At 37.4% G+C, this 27,313-nt stretch overlaps 1 protein-coding gene across 3 annotated transcripts in view; it reads right to left on the reverse strand.

The window, feature by feature from the left end:
- Positions 1-27,313, reverse strand: part of CADM2 (cell adhesion molecule 2) — a 1,080,208-nt gene that overhangs the window by 87,297 nt on the left and 965,598 nt on the right. For all 3 annotated transcript variants that reach the window (XM_032096903.1, XM_032096885.1, XM_032096894.1), the window contains 2 exons: positions 23,063-23,233; positions 3,713-3,803 (listed from right to left, as the gene is read on the reverse strand). In XM_032096903.1, coding sequence (XP_031952794.1) covers positions 3,713-3,803; positions 23,063-23,233 — 262 coding nt within the window. The remainder of the gene's footprint in view (positions 1-3,712; positions 3,804-23,062; positions 23,234-27,313) is intronic.

The following is a 27,313-nucleotide window of genomic DNA, read 5'->3' on the forward strand; positions in this document are numbered from 1 at the left end:
AAACCACAACAACCCTGGACATCAATATTATCAAAATGGTCAATAGGGTGAAGAAACCAGTGACTGAGTCCTGTAAAAGGAAAGACTAAGCTAACACAAATACACCTATTCAAATTTTTCCAAAAGACAATTCTTAAATTTGTTCCACCAGCTGGGCATTCATCAGCAGGACAAAATCCTCACAAATGCTATATCTCAAGTTTCCTTAAAATATTACAGATAATAGAGTATACTCCTATAGTGTGGCATATTTATCTGGTGTCAACTGATGAATACATTACCTTTTTTCCTTCACATCAAATGTTAATTAAAAATGTCACAGATTTATTCATACAATAGTCCAAACACCAGCCTTCTGCTCTTTCTTAGAGCTGGTGCCCGAAGTGCTACACAGTTGGATCAGAACATCATCAAATCCCCATGGCCCACCTCTGCAAAACCATCACATAACAGGCAGGAAGCCTGGCCTGCTCTTTTTATTGGTATCATCACATTTCCACTGCAGCAACATAGTGCTTACCCAAAAGAAGGTCATTTTTAGCTGCTGCATCTGAGTAACAGAACTAAGCACAGGGTCTGACAGGAGTCAGAGCTGTCCTCATCCTCCCAGTGATGAGCAGAGAGGTAAAACAGCACAGTTACAGAATTAGTGCAGTCTGTCTTACACCCTCTCATGCTGCCTCACTGAATCACACTTCCATCTTCCTCTCCACCCCCTCTCCCATGCCCCCAACTTCTCTTCTTCCCCTTAGCCCACCCTCAGCACCCCTGTTGCAACACTGGGATCTCTGTACCAAGACCACAAATGTGGGGTGACATCCATAGCACCTGGAAACCTCAGAGGCTGGGATAATCCCAGCCCATCTCACACACTGTGACAACTGACGCTGCTCACATCCAAGGGTCTGAGGACATTTTTTCTCCTGTCCAAAGTCATGGCTAATGACTGGCCAAGTGAAATCTTATACCCTAAATTGTGAAACCTCAGCAGGACCCAGATGTAACACCTAATACAGTTGTTCTTTGTCCCTCTGCTATATCTCTGGAGGATGCTGGTTCAGCAGGAGATGCAGAGTGTGGTTGATTTCCTAGAGATGTTGGTCTGAGCAAGTCTTCCCTCCCATTTCCTGCTGCAGGGCTGTAAGTTAGGAAGGGCTTTTCCTCAGGACTGTGTTGTAGATTGGAAACACAGTATCTGGGTAACTGCGAGGCACACAGTTTGAGGGACAGAATCCCTTCCAGGAAGGGCTTGGGGATGAGCTGTAAGATGATGTAAGTACATTCTAGCTTTAGCCTCATCCTGCTTTTCCCTTTTGGGAAAGAATTACTCAGCAGCAGATATCAGTATCATCAATGTCACCACAGCCATCGCCTGGCTTCACTCTTTCTCAGTTTTCATCTCAAATGTCATTTTGAAGCTTGTGAAAATTGCTCTGGGATGCACGAGAAATGCACCTCTAAGTACGAGTTCATTTACTGGTGTGACTCAGGAGAGGCTGTTGTATCTGTGACATAAAGTATATAGAAATTAACCCATAGTGTGCAAACAGCTGTGAAGGACCATGGCTGGCTCTGAGCTCTCCACAAAGCCCCCAGTTCATCACTTGCCTTGTGACACTGATATATCTGGGCTCTGTGGACCTTTCCAATTCCTCTCTCTCTCCAAGCCATGGGTACTCACAAATCAGGTTGGGAGCATGGCATTCCTGTTTCTCCTGCTAAGCCACTGCAAACTGCTCCCAGGAGGATGCCTATTTATTACTGGTCCTGTGACATGAAAGACTGACCTAATGAAGCAATATAGAGCAGCTGATGTTGGCAGTTCCTGTGGCCTGGACAATTAGAAGTGTATTTATTGGCAAAATAGTTGTGCCCCAAAGGCTACCACATACAGGTCTCCTGTCTTGCTAATTTTGTGATGTGAAGGTTTTTTTTTTTTGGCCGCCCTTTCAAAACCACATGCAAGGCTTGCACTTGCATCCTTTAAGGATAGAAAAGTGTTTTATTTAAAATAAATAAAAAAATAAATCAGTAAACACCTTAATTAAAGCTCTGTTTTAATTATTAACTAGTGCCTCCTAATGGTATAAAGTATGTCTATAATATTATGTGTACCAAATAGAAAATATTGTGTATGTCAAGGCACCTCACTTTTACTCCTCTGATTCTTTCCCTTATCCTGCTGGTGAGCGAGGAGCTAGAATGCCTCAAGTCTGTAAGCCAAAGAGAGCACTTCACATGTAGCTGTCACCTGTTAAGTCATGAGGAAAACACTGAGACAGGGAAAATGCTGAGTATCACTCAGCCAATGGTGCACTCAGGGCAATCAGTACTGACCTCTTTCCTAAAATTAAGCACTTGGACATCTTTGGCAGAATTTGAAAATAATGGGGAAACAGATTCTAGATCCTCATACCCAGGGGAATGCTCAAGGGATATGAGGTAAAAGGATAATTCCTTCTCCTTCAGGTACATTATAAAAGCAAGAGATGGCTCACAATGGATTTTTGTGTTACCTACAGAAGTATTTTTCTCAGAAACACAAACACATCAGAAGTACACAGGTATACAGAAGACCAATTACATTGAGCATCAGGTCAGACTAATTAGTTGGATTTCCAGTGTTTTTGTCTCAAGCAGAGCAGAAGCATGATCTACGTGCTCACTTGCTCAGCCCAGCCAAGATCTGGATGGAGGAGTTGCTTTAAAATGATGCAGGCACATACTATAAAAAAGAAAAGTACCTACAGAATTTAAATTGTGCCACACGTAACACAGAAGAGTTTTTCAAAATAGAAATTTTGAACTTAAATGCCTTATTTGACCTAAATCTGACTTCAGGCTCCTCAATAAAGCAATTCCATAAAGTCACTAAAGTTACACCAGAGAAAAATTCATCCATAAGTGACATGATTCTTGTCATGCAATTTGCACCTTTTCTAGATCCAAAATATTATTCCATTACCATTTTCAAGACCATCCTAAATCTTTGTATCATCACTACACTATAGATTGATCTTTTGAGCAGAAGGTCAATATTTAAGAAACTTGATTCATAGTAACTTAATATTAGCAATTATTTATATACGTGAGTAAATATGTAACAAGTCTTCTGGGAAGATCCTGTTTTCAAGAATGAAGTCTGTTTAAGTAGCAGATTCTGTGCAAGAGTTAAGCTCGGCAGATCTGTCTTTAGAGATATTTACAGCAAAGATAATTCCCAAGGAAAACAATTTATATTATTAAAGCAGGCTACACCTTTCCAAATCCTGGTAGAAACAGGCTGCCAACTTGCACATGTAATTAAACTTCAAATTCCCCTGTAAATGGCAGCCAAGGTTCAATGTATTTTTTCTGAGGCTGGTTGAGGTAGGAAAATTTTCGGGAGATGTTTTCTATCATCACTTTAATGATGTAAACAGAGACTGATTAAACCTGCACACCTTTCAGGTTGATATAGCTGACTGTGGAAAAAAAAAAAAAAAAAGAATCTCACAGCTTGAATTCTTCCTGAAAACTAAAATAGATGACAATGTAAAAGACCAATCTTCTAAAGACACTTAATGAAGACAGGCTTCAAGGGGTATTCTATACCAGAGAGTACTTTACACCCCAGGAGGAGACAAAACCAGCAGATTTCTGCAGCTGAGGATTGCAGTCACAGCAGAATAAGTAAAATAACAAAAAACATATTACTTGTTAAATCACTTACACTGGTTTTCCTTTGGATTCACAAGTCAAAATTATAGATTGTCCTTCTTCAGGCCATGAATTGGAAGAAATGATTTTAACTAAAGGTGTATCTAGGAAGAAAAAAATAGACAACTTGTTGATATACACAAAAAAGATTTATTATCTAAGAATACATTCTTCTCTATTTACAACAGACTAAACCATAGATGTAATTTACACTTGGAGACCGTTTCATACAGAGCCTTGCGCAATTTCCATTGTCTTCAGGAAGGCAATAAAAATGACCAATGTAACTAAACCAGTAACTTTTTATATCCCTAGGAAACACAGATAGAAAGCATGTGTATAGTCAGAGGAAACAACTTTTTTATTTCTGTATTTGATACAAATACTCCATGTGACTATCTGAAAGTCTGATATCTAGCAACAAAATAAAAAAAACCCAAAAACATCAAGGATGAATAAAAAGTACTCCATGCAATTGTTTGCCTATTTTTAGGTTGATCTGATGGAATGCTGCTATTAGAGGAATGAATGCAATAGTGTACATTTGAATAAGAACCCTTTTGTTGTTGCAGAAGCTTGAAACTCATAATAAGAAAGCTACAATAGGTTTCAGACAAAATACCTTGTTACCGACATTTTACAGGATATTATTTCTGAAATGCAATAAAGCTGCCCCTAAAACAGAACAATCTTAAACAGAATTTGCAAAGAGAATGTTTCAAATATCTGCAGAAAGCACTACAGAAGAGTCTGCAATCTGTCCAGTGTGATGAGATTAGTTTTACAGCTTTAATTGCAAAAAGATACACAATATAGCTACCGTGAATTCATGCAGAAAAGATAATTTGAAGTAGATCTTTAACTTTTAAAAAATTTTGCCAGCTGGCGATATACTCTCATAGTCAACACACGACTTAGAGGGGCACCTTTATAAGGAAAAAAAAAAGATGAAAAAGAAAGGAATGTAACACATTCCTTTTCCTTAGGAAAAGGAAGAAAAAAAAGTTCATTGTCATAGTGAAAAAAAAGATCAGATTAAAAAGAAAAATTTCTATTTTCTCCACAGTTTCTTTCTCTATAGTTTCCTAATACAAACCACTTTAACCTGCAAATCTAGGGTACCTAAGTTTTGTCTCATTCAACTTGCAGTTGCTGTTTTCCTAAATGGTGACACCACAGATGTTCTGTTATTAAGCAAATGTGGAAAAGCATGACAGTATGACCCCATAAAATCAAACAGAAAAGAAAAAAAGATATGCTGTAACAATATAGTTTCTTATGGAGATGCCAATAGTCCCGGTGAACACTAAACGACATCTGAACAATTAAAATGATGGAAATATTTTTCTGACTTTTGATTTTTATTTTTACAGTGTAACAGCATGGCACAAGACAGAAGAGGGGCAGGCTTAGTGCAGACTCACTGTAATTCCACTGGAAGTATTTTCAGCCTCATTCAGCTTTCCACAACAGCTGCACTAACCTTACACCAGTAGCAAATCTGCTCCACAAGTTCATATTTTTCAGGACCCTGCAAACCATTATGCAGGTGACTAATCCTTTGGAGGCCAGGCTGGCATTTGCTTCATTTTTAGCACATGCTTAAGGCACTGACCTCAAGTGCCTTAATAAATCAGGGCATCAAGTGCTTCTGTGATTTCAGTGGTGCTGTTGAAGATGAATAAATTACTCTCTTGACTATACATTGAACCAGAGGAGCAAATTAGTATCAGATAGGAATACATGAAGAATTTAACTGAGGGAGGGAGACAACTAATGCAATGAGATCAAGAGGTTTCCAGAGAAATATGAAAAAGAGCAAAACTTTGATGGAAGTAATCCTGACAGCCACAAGTGAAGGGAGAAATTAAAGGCCCATCTAGCTATTATTCCTGGCTTAAATATTTCAAAAAAATTATCAGCATTTTATGCAATATTGTAAATGACCCACATAAAATTGAAGACAGGATTCCAGACAATTATGCTTTCACTTGCATGGATCAATGCAGTGCTCTTTTCCCCAACTTGAGGTTCCCATTTGTACTTTAATACACCAGACAGCTCTCTGTTCTCCATGCACTTCTAAACAGAGCTTACTAACACAGAATAAGAAAGGTCTTATATTTATGTTTCACTCCCTAAGGCACAACAAAGTAGTGTAGGAAATATATTCCCTAGTGGTTTTCCCTGCTAGTTGACTTAAACAGTAACTACTTGTTTCTCTAAAGCAGGAAACACAGGGTTTAATTCAATATATAATTTTTAGGGAAGTTAACAATGGAAAATTTTTGCATTTTATTAATGGCTCTTTTGCAAAAACTAGATATTCTATTTTGAGTGCTTTATTCTCAGTATTACTGTTTCCATTTTTTTTTTTTTAAGGCCATGCTTAATTTCTCTCCAGAATTAAAGTGTACACTTAAAAAGGGAAAACTTTTAAGATAAACCTGCCCCCTATTTTCACATTCACATCAATACTTTAAATGAGAAGAAATCTTCAGAATAATTGAATTGAATCAGAACTAACCTAAGTATCTTATTTTAACAAAGATTATAAAACCCTGCTGACTGATACTTTTCCAGAACACAAAATGCTATTACAAAATACTACCTCCTGCTATGACAATTCATTTAAGAAGAATTTGAAGAGTATAAATGTACTCTATCAATACTTTGAGCTCTGACCTGTCACACTTAAAAGTATTAATCATAACAACTGGAACAGCACCTGATCTCCAGCAAACACCAACACTACGAAGCAGCCTAAAGAAAGAAAATCCAGAATTGTAATGCAGTAAGAGGTTGATTTCTTTTCAGTTATGCTCATCAGCTTGTTATAAGTAATGTAGATGTGTTCAAAAAACCCTCTCCTTTTACAACCAAAACAAACAAAAGCAGTAGAGTCAAGGGTTTTAATGTGGGTCAGATCTTCTCCTCCTCTAAAGTCAGTAGAAATATACCAACTTGTAACAGTTGAACTTATCAGAACTTCAATAATTTGCATTTTTTTTTTAGTGTTTGGCCCAGAAAGTTCATGACAATAAAATACCATGGATCAATATTCAAAGCAGAATTCATGTGAACAAGGGAGTGGCAACTACGGCTTCTTTACAATACCTACAAATATGTCCTTATCCTGAGTTCTAAGAATATTACGGAGGAGATAAGTATTCCAAAAATAATAAACTTAGGAAAAGTCCAATTCTATAAAAAACCCCAGCGGTTTATGAGAGTGTAAGCACCACAGCAAGTCTTCTCAGTAAAACACTTTGCTTTCAGCACCCAGTGACTTTTTAAGTTACATCCATTTCCAACAGTGAGAGCTTCTACGACCCTCCAGTCTTTAGCTTGAGTAATGAGGTACTTATGAGTTGCAATTGATTGCTACCACCAATCTGAACTGAGATTCAAACATGTCTTTACACATCTTCTACCCTCTATGAGCATAGAATTTGCTCCTTTGTTTCTGGACATACCAGCTTCAGGTAAGAATTATGGCATGGGGCTTTTTTTATATAACCCTTCGTGATTCAGTGGACCAAAGGCAAAAGTTCCACTGAGTGATTCTGCTTCATCCATCTTTCCAGGATTTGGGTTCATCTCATCTCACAAGAGCAGGAAACCCATTTCAAAGCTTTGGGAAGATTTATTGCTTTTTGATCAGGCTACGTCATCTTCAGCAACACACGAAATCAGTAAACATATGGGGAAAATTGATACCAGCTTACACTGGTAAAAAATGTTACCTGATGCACGAAGAAATTAAACACTTCAGTGCTTGACTTCTGCTGTTCTTTTAGCAGAAACTAATGGCAACATTCATACCCTGCAGAACTGCATTACTGATTGATTTAATCTCTTTGCAGCTATTTTCAAAATAAAGGTGGTTCTTATCAGTCACTAGACCTTTGCTCTTAATCAGATCTTCTATGCTTAAAGGTTTGTGTGTTTGCTTTCAGAATGCACTTGTTGTTTTTATATCGCTTGAAGTCAAATAGACTTCAGTATGTATTTACATTATTTTATCACCAAGCCTTTATAAGGTTACATGCAGGATTAAATTCCTTCACATAAATTTACTCATATAAAGCAATCCCATGAAAGCTGCTGGAAGACTCCCCCATGAAAAGTTATGTCATGCTTCATGTGCAAACCCTCAACAAACACAGTGTAAAAATGGAAAACTGAATTCATAAAAGTTTACAAATTTGCTAAGATCGTGAAAGAGGCCAACAACAGAATCAGACAATTAATCTCTACTAGTTTCTTCTTAGTGCCAAGATAGTAAAAGCATAATTTGGCCTATTTTTCACATGTATCTTCAGAAGTCCTTGGTCCCATCAATCCTTAGCGTGCAAAACCTTTCATGGAACTCACAGCTGCTGGTTGAGTCACGAAATCAAAGTGTAACCCTTTGCATCCTAGGGCATTAATCAGCAACAGGTGTGTAGAAATAAGCACACGAAAAATCATTTTGTGAGACAAAGGGGTAGCATTATGATGATGTCATCACCGGAACACGCTATTTTATCAAGTAAACCTTCCCTAATGTAATCATCTTCAGCCAATAATTACAATCCTAGAAACAGAAAATTAGACCACCTTTCTTCTTCGGCAGATGTCAGGGTGGGTGGAGTACATATATTTCATTGACACTTTAAGAAACAATGATTGGAAGCAGTAGACTATTCAGGAGTAGGAATATTCATGATTTCATAGTCATTAGAACTCAAAGAGTGCTGAAAATGCACCTATGCAAAGAACCATGCAGCAGACTTTTCTCCAGGTAATTTTGAGATATGTGTTAGTTTAGCTGCAGTATAAACTTCTTGCAACTAGATTTCTCTACACATTTTGTTAAAAGGTAAATCTCTCTGTTGCTCAAAGCCTTCATTGGCCTTCCAGTGAAAGGAGGATTAACAGAAAAAGTCTGAGTGGTTCTCCTCTGCAGAAATCTACATAGGCATATTGTATCAGATGTACAGATCCAAGTCAGGGCTCCTAACTTGCAAGTTTTCTGCTGAATTACAGATTTTAAAAAAATAAATAAATGCCATAACTTACTATGAAATTTAAACTTAGCACCCCAAATATCTTCCAGTGTGGCTGAAGATTCAGAAAGCAGAACAGAACAAGGTCACTCCTTTTTTTCACTTACAGAGATAGTGTCACTAATCCCCAAAGATGGGTCCTGTACTTCAACATTCTACATTTTAGAGGCCTGCTCTACCTCCAAGTCTTAGGAAGCCACTTCTACACTCCCTCACTTAGATGTAATTTTATCTTTGTGAGAAGTGGTAATCAATCCATCAGGATTAGTTATTAGACCCCATGCAGTGATTGATAAGAAAAAGAGGTTACTTATTCCACTGAGTACTGAGGTATTCACACCATGTTCAGCAGATCTAGCAAAATACTTATTTGACAGTAATTCAGAGACTTGAACATTCAATCCTTTGGAGTTCATGGATTAAGGGTCTGGTGTGGTTCAGAGTGCAAGAACCTCCCCTGCAATACCAGAGGTCAGCCACGAATGCTAAGGCCTCCCTTCCAGCCAGATTTTGAGCTAAAATTTCACTTTGAATTTGAAAAGGCTTTTTTTCTTACCTATTTCCTAGTTTGGATAAACCAGGATATTCTGACATGCTAAAAAAACCCCCAGGTATTAGAAAATTCTTAGCCCAATGCACATCACGAGTTAGAATTCCTCAAGCAATTCAGTACTCTGTAAATTGTTTCTATTTACATTCAGTGCCAACATAACATGAAGTATACCTTTCATCTTACATTTAGGAAAGTTTTCTAGAGCCAGACTAGGATATTCACAAAAATAAAAACTCAAAAAGTTTAATAATCCCCACCCACTTCCTAGGAGTGTGTCAATACTTAGCATCAAATGGTTTTGGTACATCCATACTTGGGCTTTACATGCAAAAATTTTTCTTAAATATTTTTTAAAGGGCTTTTTGAGCTTGTGGCCTAGAGTAGCCTTCTTACTTGTCAAAGATGGCAATCTCTTTTAATGTTTAATTTCTTTTTTTAAAATAAAATCAATAAATGTAAATACAATGCCATAAGCAGATCTTAGATATTTTACTAATACCAACACAAATTTAATAAAGCCTTGTCCAAACTGGTAACAAATATATAATCAGCTAGGGCAGTTGTGTTTCCACAGTATTATTTCATATAAAGTGCAGTGTCCCTTGAAGTCTTTGGGTTTTTGAACTTGTTTATTGCATGAAGTCTGTAATTCCAACTTCCCAAAGTAAAATGGCATCACAGAAGACATGGGTTCTACCACATTTCAATTAAAATCTCCTGTAGTATTATCTATTTAGGTTTTGCATGCTATACAGTAATTTTGCCAAATGTTCGGATCTTCTCTTTGTACATGGCTAGCATGATTTTGTCATGATCAAAGCAGTCCAATAATTAATATTTTAAAATAAAGGTTTTTTACTGTTTGAGCAATAATCAGTTCATAAAGTAGTACCGGTCTCAACTTTTACTTTTGGGTAGGTTGGTTCACATAATTTTAAGGAAATGGGTAATAGTATCAAGAAGAATTCACATTTCTCTTGACTTCCTCTGTTTTTCTTTCACCAAAGAAAGCATTTTTTTCTGGTCTGTAGAATATTAAAAGACCTGGCACAGAAAAAAATGTCACGGTGACAGTAACATATAATGTTCAATATATACGAGGTGCATAGAGAAAGATTAATCTCTTGAATTATTTTAGTTTGTGAGTCTTCAGGGATCAAAAAGAAAAATCCATTGGTCAGGTTCTTTCCTGCATGCATGGCACACATCAGTGTGGTATATGTTGTCCAAATCTCTTTTTCTTAAAACACGAGGGATTCTGTATTTCTTTTTTTTTTTTAATGCCCTACTTAGTCTTGCAAGTTCAAACTAGTAAAAAGAGCTAAATATCATGAGAATGGTAGAAAAAAAGGAGGCACAGCTGGTCAAACAAATGGTCATCAGCATGTCATGAACAAAAATGTACATCTCTACACAATATCATTACAACAAATACGTTAAACCTCCAAAAGAAGGCCCTCCTAACAGATTAGTTTCCATGCAGCCAAATTGTCAGGTGCCTATCTCAAAACCAGGGCAAACACAATCCTGTCCCTAATTGTGTCATAAATAATTGAAAGCAGCTCATTAACATCGTTTGACCCGAGGCCTCTGCTGGAACACTTTGATTCTGATGCATGTTTTCTTTGAAGGTGATTCTCTCTCTGTAGTTTATGTCATGAACACCTCTCCAGCTGCACCAAGAAGCTGAGTTTGTTGTAATGAAACCTGTGATCCTTGCTGGACTTGCTGTTTGAGTGCAAATTATGTTAATAGCAAAAGGAAAGGCACGGGAAAGATCCAGGGAGGGGCAAACACTTCACTAGCTGGGTTTGTCAGAGGAAGCAAGTGCTCACAGTACATCAGGATGTGCTACAAGTGTGACTTAAAATCCTCCTTTTAAAAGCACTGATACTACCTCCTTATTTAATCTTTGAGGATGATGAGTAGATGGTTTTAATTACCTTTTGTCACTAGAAGTTTTCTCCTATACTCAACGACTTGAAAAGCCTTAAAAGTACTGCTAGTAAGAAAAAGCTTTGTTTAACAACCTAGCTGGGTACGGGATCCAACAGCATGGAATATGATAAAGGATCCATTCAGGAAGAGAGCTGTGCTTGTGTGACAGAGCAGTTCTTCCCACAGTGATCAGTGAGCATCCCATGGATGCCAGGTTTTACCTTCCTGGACCCCAAGCAACACAGGGAACGTGTCTTATTAATTACTTGCCAGTTTAGAACACACTCAGCTGAGCTCTGGGCAGCCCAGATAAAATACACAGACCTTTTCTATGGTGTAACATCCATGTCATGGCTGCCAGATCATCTGGCAAGGAGAAAGATAACCCCCACCTTCCTCCCATTACCCACTGACTGTTTCCAGACTACTCCAAGTTCTGAATTAATCATTTAATCTTTTGCAGCAGCACCTTCTGCCTGGATCTATAATACTCAGATTTACTCTGCCATTTTAAATTAATATATTTACCTTGTTTTGTATTTTTTTTTTTTCTGAACAGAAACCACCGTTTCCTCTTTGTACCAGTGCAAATTGCTATAACTGGTTCATTACGACACATTTTTCTTCTTACAGGTTTAGCTAAATTATGAGCTACCAACAGCATGTCTTCATGGTTTTATTTTATGACCACAAACCTTCTGAATATTGAAAAGCTTCCATAAATTTCTCAGATATTTTATTGTGGCAGTGAACAACAACAGTTCTGGTGCTATCATTTTAAAAAATGTTATAAAAATCTAACAGTCTGATAATAAAAGATTATTGCTACCTGGTAATAAATGGCTGCCAGATGATAAGATTTTAAAAGTTTTTCCTGAGAGACTAATTCATTTATTTTCTACCCATTTTTGTCTGATTTTTCAAAATGCATGTTTGTGAAATCTATTTATGTCACAGCCTTCTACATTTTTCATCGCGCTTTTTCTCTCTCTTATTTCCTTGGAATCTTTCCATCATTTCCAGATGCATAGATAAAATAAGCAGATACCTCTGAAAATGATGATGTATCTACTTTCTAGATTAATTAGCACTGGAGTAAGCATAGGACAGTTTCAGGAACTTTTTTTTTCCCTTTGGAAACATGAGATCATAATTTTCATACATGGATAGCAATTACAAAGCTCATTGAAAATTCTGTATTCCTACATAATTTTATTTCTGTTTCTAAAAAATGTAAGCAAATAAGCTTAGGAAAAAAGGGACGTTAAAAGTAAATTCCAAGGACAAACCACTCCAGTATGCACAAAAATAAACATCAAGTTGGATACCCCAAATGAGATGTGAAAGAAGAGAGAGGAGCATTTTAATCAGCTCTGTGCAAGTGCTCACCATTTTTAATAGCTTTTACACTTACCAGCTGTGCATCCTACAGCTGTGAATCAGCATTCCCCCAAATTTGGCTTATTTTGTAAATGGCAAGCAGCATGGCTTCTGTCTGTGCACTATTGGCTTGAATAAGCACTTAGGAGCAAGTCTGCCTTGGTAACTTCACCCAAGTAGCCTGGGAGATACAGTAAGTTTGATGCTCTGCTTCAGAATAGAATGAATAACTCATTGCTTAAATGGATGAGAGAAAAAAAAACAATATTATGTATCTGAAAATTTATTTAATTAGTAATATTTGTGTCTGAGTCAATCTAGTTCAAGTGATTGTGCCACGGCAATGATGTTTCATTTCAATAAAAGTATTCAACAACACTGTGAAATTAAGCTTTATGATAGCACTGAAATTTAGCTTTATGATAGTACTTAAATACTTAGGTTTGATAGAAGTGAATACTTGGTACCATATTCACATGGATATTCTAATGTCTTCTTTTTACACTCCTTTAAAACTGCTTTACAGTCAAGCAGGACCAGGAACAGCATATGGTCCCTTTGTTATCTGAGATTCTTTGATGACTATTGTGTCATCAATCTAAATCTCATCTGGTTTAATTTTTTTTAAAACTATGTTTGTTGTAGGAAAGAGTAGTAACAGCTTGTAACAGGAGAGTGTAAAAGCACTCTCCTGGACGGAAAACAAGAAGCTGGATGCCAGTGTGGGGGAAAAGAAAGACTGACAAGTCAAATATTCCCTCCTGACACTCATAGTAGGTGAGTGCCTGAATTCGAGCACCAACCTCGCAGGAAACCATTTAGGTTACTAATTCTGTGAACATTGATTATGTGGTACTTTGTTAAAGATATTCATTGTACTTGTTTCAGCACCTCACCTGCTGGTCATGCCAGGCTCCTCCACCACTATTACTACAACAAAATAAAGTAAAATGTTGTAGTACACAACATGGAGCTTTGGGTTTTGGGAAGGTGAAAGAGAAGCTGCAGGTACAACACCAAAGCTCCACAGCTCCCCCCTGCTCCATTTCAAATGCTTACAACCTTCCTTTGTCACATAATGTGTTCATTTATCATTCTTACCTACTTTGTGCTTGGCCTTAAAACAGGCAGAGATAAACGTGCGCACATCAGTAGCCCCTGTTGAATTAAGCGGAGGACAGAAGTGGCACCGTCACCCCAGTTCTGAGTGTGTGCCACTCCATGGAGACAGCACCACATAACAGCTACTCCCCTTTACATGGCTCTACAGAATGGGTCACTGGTTTTTGAATTATGCATTAAGTCCCATACACACATGAATGATACTGTAGAAACAATATTTTCTTTGCAAATCAGTTCTGTTTTCTCCGGTGAATGCAAGCAATGAAGCTTAGTTTTACAACTTACATCTTGTTTAATTATTTTTGTCATGCCACTTCTTCAGAGTAAACAATCTGTTCCATTTAGTACCTCCGTTGCCTTACACTGTGCTCTCTCCAGCTTATTTATGTTTTTATCTCACTTCTTCTGTTAAGAGAAGTAAAAAAAGACAAAGAAAAGTCTTCTGCCTAAGCCATGTTATAAAGAAATGCCAAACTTTGAGGCAGCACATGACCTTTCCATGTAACTTCTGCTTTCTCAGATTCTTTTGTTTAAAGCCTTCATTGTTCTGTTGTGTCTGACTTAAATTTACTTGACTATGTCTTAAGAACTGTAGCACATCCAAAACTGTTGAAGGAGTTAAATAAAAGCTCTGGATGCTCAGCATTCCCAAACACCCCTTCAGTCCTTTCTCTGACATTCCTATCAGATAGTTTAGTTTATATAAACTAAAGTTTAGTCTATATAAAAATAACTAAGCAGTAGCATCAGGAAATGAAAATTTGGCTTGCTTCTTGAATAATATACACCCCATCCTTATGGAGAGCAAATTTCTCTTCCTTGGGGGGTTCTGGTAATGGTCTCTACATACGTTTTTATGTTTTCCTCCTAACTGTCTCACCTGCTTGCTAGTCTTTACTCTTGGAAATAAACAGCCCCCACAACTGTTCTGTAGAGGAGTCCTGAAACAGCACTGTCTCATTAGGCTGAGGGTGACCAGAGTGGAAACCTGGGCTGTGAATTATCACAGATTCTGTAATTTTCAGTCTTATCCAATACAATACAGATTTTTTTTTTTTTAAATCATTTTATAGTGATTGATAGATGGTTAGATTAGGAGCTTCGAAAATCAGTCAGCCAGTCCAGAGGACACTGCAACTGGACCATCTTGGAACAGGTTCAGGGATAACCTCACTGTGCTCCTGTTCCAGCACAGCCATGCCCTCTGTCTTTTCATTCCTTTTATCACAGGTTTCCTCTCTACTATGCCTGAAGGCTTACTCCTCTGAAATGGAACTATCTATCTTTTATTTCCTGAATGCTCTACTTTTAATATTATTAAAATATTCCTTCCCTCCCAAACTTCCTTTGAAACCTTCTGGAGCCCTTTCTTAATCACACAACAACCACATGGAATAAGGTGCCCACACCAGATTTCTAAGTTTTTATGCAGAGTAGACAAGCCACCCTGTGGATTTTCTCCATAAGATTTTACAGCGAAATAAATTATATTAGATTATATTTCACTTGTAAACCATATTTGAACATAAACCTCCAGATGGTAAAGGTCAGGATTGTACATTAACCCTTTGAACTGGACATCCCCTTTGAAAGTTTGGCAGTAAACGGACTTAGAAGTTTCTGAATTATTTTGCATTTAAATAATGGATTTCTTATTTTCATCCATCATTAACCTAATTGATCTCATTTAAACATGCAAATTGTGGCAGTGAACTTTCCTGTTCACAGATAGCATCCTCTACTGTTTACAGTAACTATCCTTTAAGTTTCATTTGTTTCAAGCATTTGCCAATATGAAAAGCTTAAAAAATAAAACTGTACTAACTAGCACAGTGCTTACATAATTATTGAGCTATGTAATTAACTTTTTGCTTAATTTTCATTCAATATGAAGAGATGCACAGTACTGAAACTGTAGCCTTTAAATTGCATTCTTATTATTACTGTTTTTAGCTGCATCTTACACTGGTAAGTATAGAGAAACATCCCTCCTTTAAGGGAGATAGAATGGCAAGCTGGTCCTCAAAGTATTGTAGTAACATTGGGATATATTTATTCTCCATATTAGCATTCATAGGGTGAATAAAAAGCAAAACAAAACCCAAACCTCTTTGGGTTGGTTGAGTATCACAACATGGGTGATTCTTGGTTGGGAACCTGAATGTGTATAAGGGATAAGCTTATATAAGAGGGAGACAACTGGAGGACATTGAAATTCTGTCCTCAAGGTCACAGCAATCCAGCAGAACATCTTCAATGAAAGAGAAAAGCAGGAACACTGCTCAGAGAGTTGATCTCTACAGGATGGGAGCATCGGTCGAAGAGACGGTGCCTCCCTTTCAGACTCAGGGAGCCATTTAAGAAATATCCAGGTTTTCCTCATGAGCTTCTATAGGATCTGAACAGCTCACAGGTTTTCACTGAAGTGAAGGACATCCCTGCTTGTTTAGGCTTACAGAGATTTTCTGTGATCACAGGTGGAGGCTTTGTGAGAGACCATGGTCCTCTCTGCACATCAGACAGAAAATGCAGCCCCTTCTCGCTTCTTAAGATGGAATAAAAGGTGGTTTTAATCAGTAAGACCAAGCTTGATACTGGCCTCCTTCCACAAGCTCCAGAGGTCTCTGAGGTATCTCTCACAGTTCCAAACCACTCAAATTATACCAAGATGAAATGGTTATAGCAAGAGACCAAATCATGCTAGCTTGGAATAGAGAATGCAAAGCCCTGAATGTGCAAATCTCAGGTGAGTTCTTTCTTTTGTGACCCTAGGGAATTATGCCCCTGGAAAATTCAGGTCTTTTCACTGCATCTGAAGTTATAGGAGAATTGTGTGGTTAAACTCACTGATTGAAGTTATCATTACACAGAAATTTTCTCTCATGGAAACATCAAAACAAGTTTCAATTCTCACAAGAATTGCAACTATTTTCACTCCTGACTCAACATACAGGGTATTTGTCTGAGCTGCCCTAGTGTTTTGGGGCCCTGTTAAAAAAAAAAAAAAAATTCAAAGGAAAATTGGAAGACTATGTTATTACACCTTATTATCTCAGTTAACAAAACATTTTCTGACTCTGGGGATGCATCTCTTGCCAGATTGTCCATATAAGGATTGTGGCAGTGTGTAATCACACCAAATGTTACTAGACTTTACTTCTAGCCAGTGTGTCTGTCGGGGTGTCACACAGTGTAATGAAAAAATGGTCACAAGCAAATGAGGATGACCAACAACTCTGTTGACTGATCAGAAACCAAAGAGAGCAGCATCAATGAAGGAAATTTCTTTTAACTCTCGTATTTTCTGCACGTCAGAAAAACATATTCTCTGCCTAGACAGCAAAAGCTACTTCCAAAGAAGGGAGATGTGCCCTTGTTCTTGAAACATGGGTGCCACTTAACTCTGGGATAGTTCCGGGAGACATACCACAAGTGAAAAAAATAAAATAATAATAATTAAACTAAATAATTTTGAAGCAAATGACAAAAGGAGATGTGCCAGAGTACAAAAGCAGAAATGTTTTTTAAGCACAAAATTGGGGAAAATAACTAAAGTAAGTAACAAGAAAGGAGCACATGAAAAGAAAATTAGAATCAGCTTCAAAAAGACAAATGGCCACACAGCTTAAAGAAAATGAATGTGTGACACGTATTTTACTCATTTACAGTACAGAAGGACCATATTTAGGCAGCAGGGAAATTTTTCCTCCTCCCTCCTATTTTATCATAGCTAAGAAGTGTCCCATTTTGTGTGCTCTTGCATGGGCACGCATCTGCCCTTTCTGAGCTACAAAAAGTCACCAAGTCTGGGTAGAGATAGACACCTTGAAGAGCCACTAACATACTTAACATGTGACTAATTCATTAGAATTGAACATTAAGACTTAAGGAAGACAGGTTTTTTTTGTCTCTGTATATTGCTCTGAAGGGCAGTTCTGAGTCCTTTAGACTTTCATCACAAACACAGGGTCTAGCACCCAACTATGCACAATCCTTTTCTTGCCTTCTTTTAGAATGCCTTATTTCATGTAGAGCTATATGACAGCGTAGTACAATATCTACTATATTTAATGTATTCTTATATATTCATACATATTTTTGTTAATTTTTGTTCAGAATGTGTATTTTAGAAACTCTGTTCCAACAAAGACTTGAAAGCAGCCAAGTAGAAAAAAAATGAGCTAAACCCTCCTAGTGAGCATCAGGGAACGTAGATATTTGATGAAATTACTCTGCTTACACCAGCAGAAATTCTGGACCCCTCTTGTCATCAGAGAAGCCTCTGTTTGTTGGTACATCAGGAATGAGAGGGGCACAGTGGTGTCAGACACACAAGGACACACAGACACCCCGTGTTCTACACGGCTGCACAAGCGTGCAGCTGATCCCATCTGCAGCCCGCTGCACTCTGAGGGCTTTGTATACTTAATGCAAAATCAATACCTTTATTTCCAGGACAATGATTCCAACATTCTCATGGAATAGCTGCCTAATTTTAAAGTCAAGTTCGGATGTTCATTGCAAAAGAATCTAATAAGAGCCCACAAAAGAAGAAGCTGCCTATCACACAAACATGTTGCAATAGCCAGTGGAAACAAGTTAGCTGACGGCTATAGATTTGTCAGGCCGACAATTCACTGCACATCTGGGTCTGCCAATATAGAATTTACTCAAAATTGCCTCTCTAGACACTTCTTTACATAACACATATTTAGCTTATTAGTGCTGTCATTTGGGAGTGTGGTCAGCTTTTGAGCAAAATCTCACTGAGTCCATTAGCACGGATCACATTGCAGCTGCAATTTTAGAAGCACGATGATTAGGTTTGAAGTTCAAATGATTTGATTTCACTTTAAGGCTTCAAAAGCAGCCTCTGGGGTAGATTTATGCAATTAATTTTTACAGAGGTCTGCTGGGTAATTTACTGTAGTCAGAGAATCTTCACTAAGGTAAGGCAATTACCACTAGGTAATTTTATGGCACTCTGTTCAGTACAAAGCAACATGCTGACTGGTTTCTGCTCAGATAAGACCTGGGAGGAAGTGAAGATGCTGCTTTTGGGAATCACAATGTGTCTGCGACACTGAAGAGGGAGGAGAAGAATTCACTGACTTCCCAGATGTGGACTACAATTTGTACATGCCCTCAAAATGTCTTCTCAGGTGCATGCATGAGGACTTAGCCAATCTCTTAAACATCATACTGAGAAGCTTTCAAAATTGAAGCACTGTACCCATGATTCTTTAATACAGGAACAAAGAATGCATTCTTTGTTTAGTCTGAACACAGAAGTAAACAATGAAATTAAATATCCCTTTGAGATTTGTACTTATCACTTACAAGAAGCACTTCCTAATAATCAGTGGCAGCTAGGCTGACAAGCAAACTTCAGAGCAAAGCCAGAGGGGATACAAATCTATTTTAGGTTTGCTATTGACAGTAAGGGTCAGAGGAAAAATAAACTCAGCAAGCGGTGTCATGCTACCACAAACCTCTGCTGGCCAAGCAGAAACTAAATTACAGCCAAACCTTTCAGCAGAGCAGAAAGACTTGGGCAATTGGGCTGCTCTGTAGTGCACAGAGCACAACATTCAGATGAATAGGATTAAGCACAAGTGAGACATAACATAAATTACTGACAAATAAATCAAAAGATTGGAGGAGCTAATTATCCCATAGTCTGGAGTGGGGCTATGTTATGCTTTTCCCTATTATTTCAATATTTCAGGTTTGCAAAATAAATCTGTGAAGCCCTGTGAAAACAAGGACTGATCATGGTCTCCTCCAAAATAATAATCTCAGATAGGTAATCTCAACTACCAGACTGAACTATGAGAAGGAAATGAAAGAAAAGAGCAGCAGAAGGACCTAAACACTATTTCTATCACATACACATAAATATGCAATGAAAGAAAAGAAAAATATTTTGAGTGTAGAAGTTTATTCCTCAGCTTCATTTTATACACTGTAGTACTACTGGGAAAGCTTATTTGATTTCTCTGTCACACTAATAAAAAATTAGATTTGTGTAAGGGGAAGATGAGGGAATAAACATATTCTCTATCTGATGGCTTTCACTTTTTTAAGTTTACTTCCTACTACAGCTGATGATAAAAGCAGCTGTGTGGACTCATAAGCACTTCTATCTCCATCTCTCCACAGACTAATTACAAATATCTGTTTCATACAGTCCCAGTATCTCAGGCAGATTTAATTTTACTCTATCTTTCACTAGGCATATATCAAAACCTGTCATTTCATTCTATTACCTTGCTTTCCTTTTTCTCTACCTATCGTCCACTGGATGCAAACACAACCCTGTAACTCCTACTCTTCTATTGTTTGATTTTGCTTTGCTTTTTGGTTAGTTTGCTTGTTTGCTGTGATGGAGCCACAAATATTTTGTCCATTGTCAGGGGCCAGTTGCTTGAAACAAAGGCTTTTCAACTTTCAAGCATAATTATACAGGGCAGAAATGCCTAGAAAAGTTCTTATTTCCCTTTTCTTCTAACTGGTGATGATACACTGATAGCTCATGAGGAGCATCTATGAAGCAGAGATAAAACTTTTCAGATTTTAGGAAGGAGTTTAAAACTCAAGTGCAGCTCTAGTGAGCGATGCCACACCTTTGTATATTCATTCTCTGCTAAACTGATGCTCACCCATGCTGTTCTGTTTGACCATTTTAAGAGACCTGCTTATCATTCTCTGACAGTTGTCTGCCCATCTGATAGATCTCTGGGACATTAAGAACAAGTGGCAATGCCAGACTAACTTGGTTGTGGTTTTGGAGCCTACAGGATGTCAGATGAACAAATTCTCCTGACTTGTCCCGTGAGGTCCCATAATTCATCAATTTTGCCGGCACTGTTTTTGACCTGCTGCAAGGTGGCATTGAGGATATACACTGGATCAGCTTCCACAGGATCCTGTGAGCATGATTCTTGTTAATACAAATAGGATGTCTCTAACCTGTTTGAAATCTTATGGGATGATGGAAAAAAAGCAGCTTCTAGTGACCGCAGTAACATCCACAACAATGGTGAGCAACACCAGGAGAATAAAATCAAGGAGCCCAGGTCCAGTGCCATGTACTCCATTTGGAGTATTTGGGATTGCTCTAGTGAATCGTTTTACTCCACTTTTTCCTTTAAGGCTCTCTGATGAACGAAATAATCAGTTCCTTGAATCTTCTCCTTTTATAAAGTTTTCTTTCAAAACTTGCCCAGCATTAAGACTTCTGAGTATGTTGACCATGGAAATGTAGGTGGCAAGGTAAAGGACAAAACCACTGTTCTTAGTTTTCTTGTCCCCAATAATAGAATACTCCTTTATCCACAGCTTTAAATGGTACTTCCACTTTCTACCCTAAACTTCAGCTTCTTTTGGCACATTTATCACTTCTCTGTCCATGTATAACAACTCTATGCCAGTGCTGGAGAGTGTTAAACTGATTGGTAGAAAATTAATGGAGCAAGCAGGAATGATAGAGAACAATTACTTGTGCATTATAGCTTTTGATAAGCTGGCAGTCTGAGGGGGCAGTAACATAAAGCACACTGGTACTGTAAATGCCCAGTGCAGTCTGACCTTATTAGAGAACGTCAGTGAGGCCAGAGAAGAGAGAGAAGATGCACCTCACTGCTATTTAGCAAGGTACTGTCTTACTACCAGGGTGCAAATTGGAAGGAAACAATAAACATTCAGGAATTTTTATATATTAGAGGCCACAGAAAGGCTTTTTTGCCTTATAATGCTCATATGCAAACCAAAGCCCTTTACCTTCAATCATTTTACATTGCAGCTGCTTTAAACCTTGTGTAGCTGCCCAATTTCTTTATCTACTGTTCCATTCAATTTGGTTCATCTCCTGTGGTGTCAACATCTTGAGCAAGGCACTGAAGAAAGGTCAAAGAATTTGGAAGTGAAGACATGGGCAAGTTCAATGGCTGATGACTGTGCAATTTAGAATGCAAGGAAGTAAAGTTGTTAAGGATTCATGTCCCCAGCACAGATGCATTTGAATACATTAGGAGAGGTGTTTAATAACCATTGGGTGAAGAAAGGCCCTCCCTGATCTCCCTCAGTAAAATGATGGCTAGAATGTTTCAGGAAACATTTTGAGCACATATGCTAATCCACACTCTCTTCATTTTCAGACTTTTTTGCAGATGGTATTTTTAGCAAAATTGCCAGCTTCTATGCACAGAGTGCTTTTGCCATTCCTGCATTTTATACATGCTACAAATCTTAGAAGCTATCCATGTTTAGAAACAAGTTACATATGGCAGCAGCCCTTGACTCGGTTCCTCAGGAACTGGTCACAGTCACTGAACACTTGTCCGCTTCATGGACAACCTTGTCTGGTCTATCACAGGTTGATTACTCCTGGTCTAGAAAGAAATTCATGAAAGGTCTCTTCCCTTTCCCTGCTCTGACATCATTTTGCAGATGCCTGTTTTTGCTAGCTAGGCAATGAGATGTACAGATATTCTGCAGAAAACCAAACAGCTGGACCCTGAGAAATGGGGGATATAATACAAGCGAGTATGAAAATGCCAGCTCATGGTGAAAAGGTGTTCTTCTGAGTAAGTGTTCTCAGAGTTTGTAAGTGACAAAAATGCACTGACTGAAAGGACAACCTGACTCCATAGTAAAGCACACAGACACAAAGGCAGAGCTGTTCAACTTTGAAACACTGCACTATGGAAAACATTGTGTCCAGAAATGCTATTTGAAAGAAAAAATAGCCAATATATAAAGATAAATTGAAGGTACAATTGAAGTTTGGATTATATAGACTAACATCTGATGTAGATCAAGCTTCAAAATAAATTCTAAAGGGCTTTTCCCCCTGGGCTTGTGCTATTAGCAACACTTTAGGCTTTCATTAACAGGATTCAGCATTATTGAGGCAATCTGCTACAAACTTTGCTTATTTATACCCTTGTTTCAAGTTTCTAGGTACTTTCAAGGAAAACTGTGAATTAGGATGCTCGATGTTTAATAACACGTCTACATTGCTTCAACGATAAACAAAAACTACAAATGCATTTTCTCTCCACTACTTCTCAAAGAAAACCAAGAACTCAGTCCCACAGTGCTCTCAACGGTAAAGCTTTCCTTAAACTTTTTAGAGTCACTCCTGTAAAAATAACACAAAAACCTCCAACCAAACAACCAAATACAAACCACAGAAGTTGGCTAAAAGAAAGATGTTATCTATCTGCACAACACCACAGAATTTTCCTCCAACAGACACTCTGAAACAAAACAAAACTATAAAAGCAAGCATTTATAACATTTATGTATTACTTACAGTGTATTTCTAGAACCTGCATTGCTATCTGAGGTGTAGAGTTTAGGGACTCATGATCTACTCTGCAACTTACAACTGCACCATCATCACTGCGATCTGCTAGGAAATCCAGCGTGCTGCTGACTGTGAATGTTTTGCGATTTGCATCTTCTTCTTTTATATATTTAACATCTGAAAGAAAGAATAAACAGTTAGTTATCTTTCCAATATTTTTGGAAAAAAGTAGTCCAGCATTAGAGAGCTAAATCTTTTATCACAGTTGTTGGAAAAAAACCCAGATCTTTCATATCTGTATTGATCTCTTTAATATAAAAGTAATTAGACTGCAGTTATTCCTCAATTTTCTCTCATTGTCAGAACAAGAGATACATATTGAAAGAGAAAATTTTAAAACTGGTTCCATGATACTGCACCCAAAAAGTAATTTTATTCATTATTACCTCTTGAATGTTTAGGTCCATATTTGACATAAACTTTCTCTGCAGGTCATGAGAAAAAAAAAAGTGATCTTGTCCCACCCTCATTGCCTTACATATTCACAGTGTCACTAAATATTAAATTTTCTAAGCTCATGTTTATAACCTTTCAAAGTAATGCAGTATATGGATATTACTGAAGCCATGTGCGTGCAGTCAGATTAATCCTGTGCTTACTTTTTCATTGCTTATTCTTTTGTTTGGTTAGAATTATGCTAATTAACTAATAAAACTAAACCCAGGTATAGTCATCAGTGGTAATAAACAACTGTAAATAGAGCATGTCATAGTATTTACTGGAATCTACAGATGAGTCCCAAGATGACCAGAAATAAAATTACTACAGAGAACTTCCACTCCCTGCTTTATATCGTGCTAAATTGACCTGGTGCTTTTGTGCAGATGCAGTTAAAAATTGGAGACTTAGGAAGTATCATCTCAGTTCAAGGTTAAGGTTTACATTCAGAACATTTTGTTGTAAGACATACATGCTAGATCAGAAATGAAGATCCGAAAGACTGAGCATTTGTGTTAAAATGTTTTAATGTATTAACTGGTACATGAGATCTTCTCACACAAACTTTAGAATTGTTTTACTTGGTTCCCAACTACTTCAAATACTTATTGATTTTAGTTTACTTCAGAAAATGGTAAGCTTGTTATATTGATTTATTGCAATGAAAGCTTGAAAAGACATCTATAAATACTTAAACATATATATTAAATTACACTGAGATTTCTTATGTCCTCTGTGTCCTAAAAAAAGTGAGAGGTTTCAGTTTTATAAATTATACTAAATCCCATTAGAGAAGGGAATGACCTAAATAAAATTTCCATGAAATATCAATTTTAGAAAGCAAATCTTCAATGGCTTAAGCTACATCTTTTCAGATTAAAAATACCTCTGACATCAGAGAGGTGGTCTTTATCATTGTCTCCAGACAGACAAGGACACCACGTAGTTATACAGTTTCCATTTTTCCCTAAAAAATAATTATTTCTTGCATACAAGAATTTTTCTGCCTGTTTGCTGCTAAGCTTTAAAAGATTTCCATTTCTGACATGGTCACTATTAATATTTAGGGATTAGTAGGTGAGTGAAGTATTGACCAGAGCTAAAGCAAAGTTATTATAATCAAACAATAAATGTCTTCAGTAATATTTAAAGCAAACACATGCGATTTTGTTCCCAGAGTTAGGTTTCCAAATTTAATAATAGTACCTATATAGGTAACATTCTGCTTATAAGTAATGTGCACATCCCTTTGCTTACTGACTTCAGGTGGGGGACAGAAGACTGCTGAAAACATCCACAACTTTAATTTTAGTAAGAGGTTGTGGATTCTTAATCCTTTAGAAAAACAAAAGCAGTTTATTTCCTAAATGGATGTTTAGAAACCTCTGTCTAGGCATCTATTGTTTGAGAGGGCTCAACTCCTGGAGTTAACTGTCTCTGTAAAAAGGGCAGTGATATTTTTCTATAAGCAGCTGACATCCTCACCAACAGAAATAGCTTGTCCTCCTTATCATCTGTATTTTCTTAGATGTTTCTTCATGGCAAAATGAAGATGATTGTAATATGTGCTAATTGAGTGTAAACCCAAGTGAACATAGGAGCAGTGGAGATCAGGTACTGGGTACACACCATCCCTCAGAATATTTTACAGAATTTTTAAATATGGCAGTTGTAGTCTGCTGTTTCATTCGTTTTCTTGCTGCTCCTCTCTCTCCTAAATGCTCCCTTGAAGAAAAGGTGAAAAAGAAATCCATTACACAAGCACTTTTTGTGGGAGGCACTGTAATGGAACAGGCTGGAGGGATACAGCTTTACAGAAGAGTATCTAGGGGTTCTGAGGACAGGTTGAGCATTAGTCAACAGAGTGCTTTTGCAGGGCTGAAAGCTAAACCCCACTGCCCTGCATTAGTAAGAGCACACCCAGGAAGTCAAGGGAGTGATCCCTCACCTCTATTTGGCACATGCATGGCTGCATTGAGAGTACCAGGCCAAGTTTTGGGCTTTCTGAAGAAAAAATGTACAATAAAAGTGTTGAAAAATCTGAACAGGTGCAAGCAAGAGCCATGGAGATGGTCAGAGGAGCTGTACCAGGACAGCTCAAGAAAGTTGATATTATCTAACCTGAGGAAGAGAAAACTAAAACCAGATCAAACTGTTGCCTTAAAGAACATAAATCGTGGCCATAGAGAAAAAAATCCAGTCCTCTCAGAGGCGTACAGCAAAAGTTGAGGGGCAACAAAAGTTACACTATGATAAATCCTGATTATGTGTCATGAAATACCTACAAATAATGAAAACATTCCACAAGAGGGCTTTAGAATGCTGAAAAATCTAGCCTGGACAGACTATGGAATATCTGTCCTGGGAGATTTTTCAAACCTGAATTGGAGAAGACCTTTAGCCCCTTGATTTAACCTTGGAATGGATGTTGGGCCAAATGAAATCTCAGGATCAGCTATGGGCCCACTTCCATGACTTTTTCAGACAGGCACATATAGATATGCCTGTATCAACTAATACAGGTTTGCATCTCTTAAGTATCGATGTTTGATAGTGAAATAATAAATGGAAATGATGGAGTGTCCATCATCCATTGCTCATTGCAAGCTATTTAGAGAAGCACACACCTGTAACACACGGAAATACCCATCTTTTAAAAAGACAGCTTTTCTGGCTTTATATGGCAGATTTAATTTTTGTTTATGTTTAAACTCAAGTTCTGACATGAAACAGCCTTCTTATTTAAAAAAATCATCTTTGTTTTTAGAGGTTTATCAAGAAACAATCATCAGTGCCTCTCTGTAATCTTTGTGTATACTAAAAATACATAAACTTATTCAAAGTATCTTAACCTGCTGCAAACAAATGAACTTTTTTGTTTTATAATCCAATCTATCCAGGGAAAAAAAAAAAAAAGGAAATCCATTCAAAATATTCCTGAAGCCTAAAAATAATTCTTTACATAATCTTGTTGAAAGAGCATGTAACAAATTTTGTTAAAAAAAAAAAGTAATTATAAAATGAAAATTTTGCTTTTAACAATCTTACAGAAATATCACCAGAATGCTAAACTGCAGATCCCTTTATTAATTTGGTGCATATATGAGTGACAGAACACTAAAGTAAAAGGTGTGGCACCCAGTGCTTCACATTCAGTCTCTCTCATTACTAACACTTACTTTATCAAACAATATTCCTTTACCAGATGATGATTCGTTTTTTGAGTAATAGCAATGGAGCTACAATTTTAGAGTGGCTTTTCCCCCTTTGGTGCAACTCTGATCTCAGTGCATCATTTACATTCGATTGCACCATGTATAATACAGTGTAACACAATTGGATTTACTGGTGCTAGACAGACGAACTCCTAACCTTTAATGTCAGCTGCATTAGCATATAATTTCATATCTATTTTCTCAGATTTATCATTTCACCTTTTACACTGCACAAAGCTAATGTAACTTCTGCTGATGCCACTGCAGACTGGTTAGGTTATTTTATTTCTAACCTTTGAGAAATGGCAATGTGCTCTTCAGAAGACCTAGAAAACTAAACTGAAATGAATGTGCTCAGTACTTTCCTCTTATTTCTGGTTGTTGGGGGTTTTTTTCCCCCTTTACTGTTCTTTTTCATACCATTTTGTTTCTTCCCCATCCTGTTTTGTTTTTTTTTAAATCCCCTTAGGAACACTTGAGAAGAACAAATTAGTTGAAGAGTCAAATTGCCAAACTGCTTGCAGGCTTCAACTACATGTCAGCT

This window comes from Corvus moneduloides, chromosome 2, assembly GCF_009650955.1.
Source record: "Corvus moneduloides isolate bCorMon1 chromosome 2, bCorMon1.pri, whole genome shotgun sequence".
In the NCBI taxonomy this organism is placed as follows: Eukaryota; Metazoa; Chordata; class Aves; order Passeriformes; family Corvidae; genus Corvus; species Corvus moneduloides.